This window comes from Bufo gargarizans, chromosome 2 (genome assembly GCF_014858855.1).
Source record: "Bufo gargarizans isolate SCDJY-AF-19 chromosome 2, ASM1485885v1, whole genome shotgun sequence".
In the NCBI taxonomy this organism is placed as follows: Eukaryota; Metazoa; Chordata; class Amphibia; order Anura; family Bufonidae; genus Bufo; species Bufo gargarizans.
This window is the reverse complement of record NC_058081.1, coordinates 242,220,065-242,228,823: the sequence shown is the minus strand read 5'-3', so window position 1 is coordinate 242,228,823 and position 8,759 is coordinate 242,220,065. Positions and strand designations below refer to the sequence as shown.

Sequence of the window (8,759 nt, the reverse complement as noted above, 5' to 3'; positions counted from 1 at the left end):
TGTAAAAAGTGGTCTGGTCATTAAGGGTGTTTAAGCTAGGGGGGCTGAGGTGGTTAAACAAAGTGCAGAACCCCATTAAATTTCAGAAAGGATGTAAAGTTTTCAGATCATTAATGAATACTAAAGGCCAGCATTCGGTCTTGTCTCCCTTTAATCACCTTGTATCAAAACTTTTTTTGAAAGGAAGAATGGCTGCATTGTGATGTATTATGAAGCAGAGAGAAATGCTTACCTCACTGCCTGTGAAAGTGCACGGTGGTAGAGTCTCTCCTTCATAGGTTGCTGGCAGGTTACCAAAATGATACTTGGCTAAGTCATGCAGCTCATCATGTGAGATACCTGAAAAGAAGAATATTTACAGGCATAACTCAACTTAATTTAACATATCGCATAATGTTTCTTTTCATATGTGCGATACGGCACTGAAGGCTACCCTAGAAGACTTACCACCGGCAGCAGCCAAAACAATCCTAGGTCCTTTATAATGCGTTGTTATATATTCAACCAAGTCATTTCTGTTTATAGATCTGGAATCATAAGACAACTGAAATAAGTATACATCACCAAGTCACATATAGGATTTATACATTTATAGTAACAGAGATATAGAGGCACCCTTACTTGTAATTGATACTACCAGAAAATACAATGAGGCCTATTAGTATGTCTATTTCCCTCTGATGGAAATTTGTTAAAAGTGGTTCTAGAATCAGTCTTTACTGAATATGTGGCATTTGATTGGCTATTATATGTGAAAATACACGTACAGCAATGCATATTGACAGTAATTGCAGCTACCTGAACATTATTCCATCTGGAAAATTCCCTTTTTTTTTTTTTTAAATATATCAGATTAGGGACAAATCTAGCCACTTATGGCCGGGTTATGACTTCCACCTACTTGATGTTTTCAGTAGGTCCCAGGATAGTTCTTCCCAGAGCAGTGTTGTGATAGGCAGTTGCATGTAGGTAGTCAAAGACCACTTCCTGTAGATTAGTCTCTACTTCTTGCATCTCACGTAGGATGACTCCTCTTTCACGTTCAATCTCAGCAGCACCCAAGGTGCTGTTCTGTATAATGTCAGCAAGGATCTCCACAGCTGCAAATGTGAGCCAAAGCGATAACACATGAATGAAGTCCAGCCGCCTATAATTCAGCAACACTATTTACATCCTGACAGCCAATTCAATAAGCCACTTGATGACCACGCATCCACAGTAGAGCTCCACTTGACGTAAACTGTTTCTACATATATCCCACCTCCGATCAGGCGAGGCTACTGTTACCTGTGATCATTTGTTGTTATTGGAGACATATTTCCCCTGCAGTGAAACGTTGTATTACACAGTACCCTTTTAAATTAATGGGAGGCCATGTAATACCTGGAAGCGCCAAGTCCTCCGGAGCGGACGCTGCCATCTGCAGTGGCTTCCTCTATGTCAATATGCGTTAGCAGAGCACATGAAAGGGGTTGTCTTTATGGAACACTGTCATCTTAAAACGTATTACATATAAAATATAAAATGTATAAATAATATATATAATATATTAAAAAAAATACATTACAATCATTTTTTCTTATTCTAAACATTTTAGCCTTTTTTTCATACATTATACATTTTATGAAATATATAGCCAATATTTCCATTTTCTAAAGCACTTAGAATCAGGTATGCATAAATCCAAGCAAAGAGTATAAAAAATAAAATTATAATAATAAAAAAAAAATATATATATATGATAAATAAATAAATAAATACACAAAGCAAGAACATGCAGCAAGTTGTGGTCAGTAAGTGAGCACTTCACATGTGAATGAGTTTATCAAGTACCTCTAGGCAGATCTTTGGAAAAAGCCTTCGCATAATACACAGTCTGTTCTCTTGATGTATATGCATTCAGGTGAGCACCCATGTTTTCTATTTCAAGCTCCAGGTCCAGTTGGGAACGTTTTTTGGTTCCCTATAATAAAAAGCATAGAATTACAGTTGAGGTTATTTTCTTCTATTGTAATATACTGAGTTTAGCCTACGGTAAATTTAAATACGATTTGCAACTACACAGACGTAAGTCTTCACACCAGAACAAGCCAGTGATGTGGGCGAACATGTATTTGTACAAAGTAGTCTACTTTCACACTGGCGTTTCTGGGTCCGCTTGTGAGATCCGTTTCAGGGCTCTCACAAGTGGCCCAAAACGGATCAGTTTAGCCCCAATGCATTCTGAATGGCTAAGGATCCGCTCAGAACGCATCAGTTTGCCTCTGTTCAGCCTCCATTCCACTCTGGAGACGGACACCAAAACGCTGCTTGCAAAAAAAATAAAAAATAAAAATTGGATACATATGCAAATTAACCTGAGATGAGTCCTGTCCCTGATAAAAATCCCGGTGACAGGTTCCCTTTAAGAAAAATATGACAAAAAATTTTGAAACCAAAACCTGCAAAGAAAAAGGAATTGAAACGATGGGTAAAAACTTAGTTTTTGAAGGAAAAGACCTGAGCCATTTTGTAACTGATAAAACATAGACGTTCTTTGAATTGTTTGGGATCCACGACGTGACAGAATACTGCAGTGATTCTCTAAGAAGCCATGTGAACGCTCTTAAGCTGGTCAATGATACCGCAGAAAGGAATTGAAACGATGGGTAAAAACTTAGTTTTTGAAGGAAAAGACCTGAGCCATTTTGTAACTGATAAAACATAGACGTTCTTTGAATTGTTTGGGATCCACGACGTGACAGAATACTGCAGTGATTCTCTAAGAAGCCATGTGAACGCTCTTAAGCTGGTCAATGATACCGCAGAAAGGAATTGAAACGATGGGTAAAAACTTAGTTTTTGAAGGAAAAGACCTGAGCCATTTTGTAACTGATAAAACATAGACGTTCTTTGAATTGTTTGGGATCCACGACGTGACAGAATACTGCAGTGATTCTCTAAGAAGCCATGTGAACGCTCTTAAGCTGGTCAATGATACCGCAGAAAGGAATTGCTCTGATAAAAAGTTGAACTAATCTGTCAGGGATGAACAACAAAAACAATTCTTGTTGAGGGTAGTCGAGCATCACAGAAAAGGCATCACTAAGCTAACAAAAGAAGGGATTGCATCTGTCAAAAGTTAATTAAAACACACCTATTAATCTTAGTGTCTAGTTTTAATAATATTTTAAGTAATTTTTAAGTGTGAAACCTAAATATTATCCAATCTTCCTGAAATTTGGCATTTATATATTTTAGATTACTGAGACTCAGGACATAAGCAAAGTCTGCAAAATGTAAGATTTTAGTTTTTCCATTACAAAATTAAACACCCTAGAGGGTATGCTACAGGCAGTACTGCATCCAGAGTACGTGCAATTACTCCACCTTTTAATGGAAGGAGGGTAATGCTACAGGCTGCACGGCATCCAGAGCATGTGCAATTCCTCCGCCTATGGAAGGAAGGTAGGTATGCCACCATGTACTTACGCTATAGGACGTATATGTATCCAGCAGTAGGGTAAAGAAATTCTGCCTACAGAATGGCATGGGAACTAGGCTCAGACAGACCAAATAGCATATATATAATTTTTTTTTTTTTTTTTTTTATATACATACAGCTCAATTCTAACCAAAACAGACCCAAGGGGACTGTACCCACATCCATCTGTACTAATAACCAGCACTGCAAGACTCAGCAGAGAGCCCAGAAGCGCTTTCCTCAGCACAGTAGCACTGAGGCAAGGAAGGGGTTAATCAGAAGGCAGGGGCAGAGCTTATTGGCAGCTGGTGGGGCTAGAGCAATTACCACACCAGGTTGGACTCTCATCAACAACACATCCTGCTTAGCTTCCAAATGCACATGCAGGTTAATCACCAGATTACTAGGGCATTATTCTTCGGAAACAACCGAATAACACACTGAGCCATTAGAGAAAGTCTGGGAATAAGCAGAAGTCTCCCCCTTCCCCGGGAAAGGGACACCTGCCGAAACTAAGGCCTCAGGTGGAGGTAAGTAGCCCTGAGGAATAGGGGCCTTGGGGAATGAGAGAATACTCACCCGTCTGGCGTTTTCTGCCCCCCTGGCTCATCTGAGCCAATAAATTTTAATACTGTATGGAGCTCGCTCCGTACAGCATTGGACTGAAGTTTTATGCAAATCGACTTTGGATGTTTCATCCGAAGTCGATTCGCTTATCCCTAGAAAAGATGCTCCAGAGCTATTATTACATGTGGAATAAAGGTATTTAGTAAAACAGTATATCCAGCTACATAAGGAAACGCACATAAGACTTGAAAAAGGTCACTACGACCGAAATGTTGTTATTGTGCCTCATCTTAGAAACAACATAATTTGTGAAACAACGATTTATTCCTACTGCTGGGATAATGAAGAATTGTGTGTAAACACTTGACAAGCAATAACTTACAAAACTCAAAATTGCGTGTGCACTGAATCTATTTAGAATATTGATTGGGTTGAAGAACCCTTTTTAGTCGCACCGCAGCCACATACGGTGTTCTATTCTAAAGTGTATACATTGGTAAAAAGGACATGTCAGGAGAGGCAACAGGTCCTCCTAAATAACTTCTAGGGCTGCACTACTGTGAGAGTCTGACCTATGCGGTTTGTTTCTTAGAAAAACAAGAACTGTCACAGTGGCACTTTCTTTTTAAAGAAAAAAAACACATTTTACAAAGTTTCTTAGGGAATTATTAAACTGCACAGTCCAGTCCCATTATTATGACCACTTCCTACTTTTGATGTCGGTAGCTCATGAAGGAAGTCACACGTGAGATGGCTTGGTGGGTATATATGGTGTGTGATAGGCAGTCTGCAAACATATCCCTGGCCATGGGTAAAAGAAGCGATTTATCAGAATGGATGATTGTTGGCTTTCGGGCGGCAGTTATTTCTGAAACTGCGCAGTTTGTGAACTGTTCACGTGCTGCTGTGGTGAAAGTGTATCGTGAATGGACAAATGGCACCATTGTGAATAAATGACTGCGGAAAACTGCGGAGCACTAGGTGCCATTGATGTGAGAGGTGAACGTCGGCGAGGGCAGATTAACACGCTGCAGTGGAGCAGCTCACCACCACAATGATGCAGTTACCAGACGTGGACTAGGACAACAGTTCAGCAAACCCTACTGCGTAAGGAGCACCAAGCGGACGGATGGTCACTGCACCTCTGCATCAGCAGAAAAGGCTTCAATTTTTGCAGCAGTATCGGAATTGGACCTCCACTGATTAACAAAGGGGTGCCTTCTCCGATGAGTCACATTTTACGCTTAAAGGGAGTGTCACCAGATTGTGATCTTATAGACCGCTTACATAGCGCTCTAGCATAGCAGTCTATGATTCTAATGGTACCTTTGATGTTTGTTTGTGAAGTTCCCCCAAGGCAAAAACTGAAATTTTTTTATATGTAAATTAGGGCTCGCAGGTGCCCAGGGAGGGGTTCACCTCGTTGGAGCCCAGGCTGTTCTGCCTCTTTTCGTCATATCCCCGCCCCAGCCTCTTCCTCTGCCCGCTCTTCTTTTGCGTCCTCCTTCTCTGCAGCGAGATCCCGCGCCTGCACTATCCATTGCTTGGCCGGGGCATGCGCACTGCGATGCCCATTGTGGGCACGGCATCGCAGTAGCTACTACGCATGCGCCGGCCAACGGCGAGAAGGCGGACCAGAGACACCCACAATGGGCATCGCAGTGAGCATGCCCCGGACAAGCAATGGATAGCACAGGAGCGGGATCTCGCTGCAGAGAAGGAGGACGCAAAGGAAGAGCGGGGCGGGCAGAGGAAGAGGCTGGGGATATGACGAAAAGAGGCAGAACAGCCTGGGCTCCAACGAGGTGAACCCCTCCCTGGGCACTTGCGAGCCTTAATTTACATATGAATAAGTCTGTTTTTGCCTTGGGGGAACTTCACAAGCAAGAATCAAAAGGTACCATTAGAATCATAGACTGCTATGCTAGAGCGCTATGTAAGCGGTCTATTAGGTCACAATCTGGTGACAGACTCCCTTTAATCATATGCCTTTGGCATGTCAGGCGAGAAACATCAGAAAACAAACACCCTGCAACCATGGCTGGAAGAACACAAGCTTGGTGGTGGCAGCGTTATGGACTGGGGAACGTTTTCTTGGCATTCTCTGGGCCCACTTATCCATGTGGAAGGTACTCTCAACCAATTTGTGTATGAAACCATCCTTGTAGATCACATACCCCCATACATGCCGATTGTCTTCCATGGGGCAGATAGGAACTTTTGGAAAAGCATGACCAAGAATTGCTACCCTGGCTCCCCAATTTCCTAGACTTCAACCCTTGAGCATCTGCGGGACCACCTCGGTCGTTGTGTTTGCTCTGTGGAGCCTCCCCCTGCACCCTCCAGCAGTGGTGGGATGCACTGCCGTCAGCATGGCTCCAGATACCTGCGACATCTTACCGGGACCTTATTGAGTCACTCCCAGCCTGTCTAGCTTCTGTCCATTCTGTACACGGTGGTCATAATAATGTGACTGGACTGTGTATTATCCCCTAATACATAGTCAGTAAAATAATCTCTTCTGTTAGCAGTTGATAGAAACATTCAGTAGAGCAGAGCCAACTAACCACATTTCTATGCTGTACTTTAGTATATCGATCTTTACAGCTTTATTTCCTCGAAAAAAATAAAAGCTTGTAACATTTTCCCAAGATTTTTATTTCTTCAGTCTCACCTTAAATGCCATGTGCTCCAGGAAATGGGCAGTCCCATTATTCATCTGATTTTCATATCTGCTTCCAGCATCAATCCACATACCAACCTAATTAAAATGATGCATAAAAATAAAAAATTAGTAATTTCCTTCTCTCTTGCAAGCCTGCAAACGCCTCTTCAGATTAAGTACTTTCTGCCATCAAATAGCTGAAATCGGGAAGACCACCAGGACCAGACAGCTTCTCTAATGTCCACAAACAGTTCACCCATATCTTTCAACCCCTTCTCATTCTCTTAAAGTGGTTTTCCAGGAAGGTAATTATAATATATATGGGACTTAATGGGTTAATAATAAAAACGAGTCATTACTCATTGATACCCAATGCTCCTCTGGTCTTCGATGCTCTCTACTTCCTGGTCCCAGCCTGGAATGCCTGCTCAGCCAATAACTGGCTGAGGAGGGCCGTCATCACACTGTGGGATTGGTTAGGGTGAGTAATGATTTATTTATTTTTTTCAACCATTTCCGTTTTTTTTTTTTTTATATTACCTCCCTGGAAAATCTCTTAGCTGGCCTTTAAACTCAGAATTTATTTGACTTTATTATCCAAAGCTGTGACCAGTGGAACCGCTTACATCCAGAATCATTTATTTTTTTGAGTCCCTAGAGATCAGATTAGTTTTACACCAAGATGGCAAGCACCTGAATATATGGACAGATTACGATGTAATCTCAATTGTAGGATCTAATAGCGATGGACATGAGACGCATGACATGTTGCATTCTCTTCAAGGGGTTGGATCATCTCACACACTGGTGGCATATCGCTAGGATATGCCACCAACGTCAAATAGGTGTGGGATCCACCTATGTCCACAACAGAGCCCCCAAAGTAAACGAGGACTTACCACGCAGGCCGGCTCGTCTATATCCGTAATTCCCAGAGAGGTGAACGGAGAGGTGGCCGCACTTACGTGGTGCGCTGCCACTTACTCTGGAAATAGCCAAGCATGCTCACTTGTATCTTTTTGGAACTCCCATAGAAGTAAATGGAGAGCACACTGTGATATGGGCAGTGTGCTATTCTTCACCCCGTTCTAGAGACAGGTGTGGGTCCCAGACCTGACATTGGTAGCATACTCTAGTGACAGGCCACCAATGTGCGGGATGGGCCAACCACTTTAGGCTGTGTTCACATGTGGCCTCACAAAATACACTTCAATGTGTAGAAATGGAAGGCTTGACTAGCTTAGCAGATCTAATGATGTGGATCGCATCCTCACACAAACCCACAACCTTGTGCCCCCTAGGGTTTGTTTACAGGAGAGTTTTCTTGCTCACATTTCTGCTGAGTGGGAAGAAGGAAAACTCAACTCACCGTACAGGTAGAAATTCCAGAGTCTTCAGAGGCAACTCGAAGGCCATTTTCTAATGTGGTTACCTTAGTCTCTGGGACATTCAGTATTGCCTGTGTCGCTGGCTGGGTAGATCGGTATTTCTTTATACCGAACTGTATTTGCTGCACACAGAAATATGATATAGAAAAATTACATATATTCCTGAACAGAACACTAGATAAAAATAACAATTTTTCCAAAACAACAGAATCACCTGAGAACATTATTAAAGTAATAACACCACCCAAAAACGCTTTAAAGGGGTTTTGCTGTTTTTTTAAACTGATGATCTATCCTCTGGATAGATCATCAGTATCTGATCGGCGGGGGTCTGACACCCGGGACCCCTGACGATCAGCTGTTTGAGAAGGCAGCAGCGCTGGCAGTAGCGCCGCAGTCTTCTCGCCGTTTACCGCAGGCCCAGTGACGTCACGACTAGTATCAGTGGCCTAAGCTCCATTCAAGTGAACCTATTTACTTAATACACCTAATTCCAGTGACAGACAGATCTGGAGGACATCTCCAGGATCAGAGGTGCTGGTGCTATGCGTCAGTAAAATGTTACCTAACTGCACTTTTCTAGCATATACCGCGATCACACTGATCTCCCCAAATGTGTGGACATCCACTTATATGGCTCAGTCACTCCCTACACTCAGAAACCTTGTCACACTCT

The 8,759-nt window shown here is 42.4% G+C and overlaps 1 protein-coding gene across 1 annotated transcript in view; it reads right to left on the bottom strand.

Moving 5' to 3' along the window:
• The window catches only part of PMPCB (peptidase, mitochondrial processing subunit beta), a 30,946-nt gene that overhangs the window by 20,874 nt on the left and 1,313 nt on the right, over nt 1-8,759 (bottom strand). Inside the window, exons 2-7 of the mRNA XM_044280160.1 lie at nt 8,065-8,205; nt 6,705-6,791; nt 1,834-1,963; nt 902-1,100; nt 448-527; nt 233-339 (exon numbers count right to left, since the gene is read on the bottom strand). Coding sequence (XP_044136095.1) covers nt 233-339; nt 448-527; nt 902-1,100; nt 1,834-1,963; nt 6,705-6,791; nt 8,065-8,205 — 744 coding nt within the window. The remainder of the gene's footprint in view (nt 1-232; nt 340-447; nt 528-901; nt 1,101-1,833; nt 1,964-6,704; nt 6,792-8,064; nt 8,206-8,759) is intronic.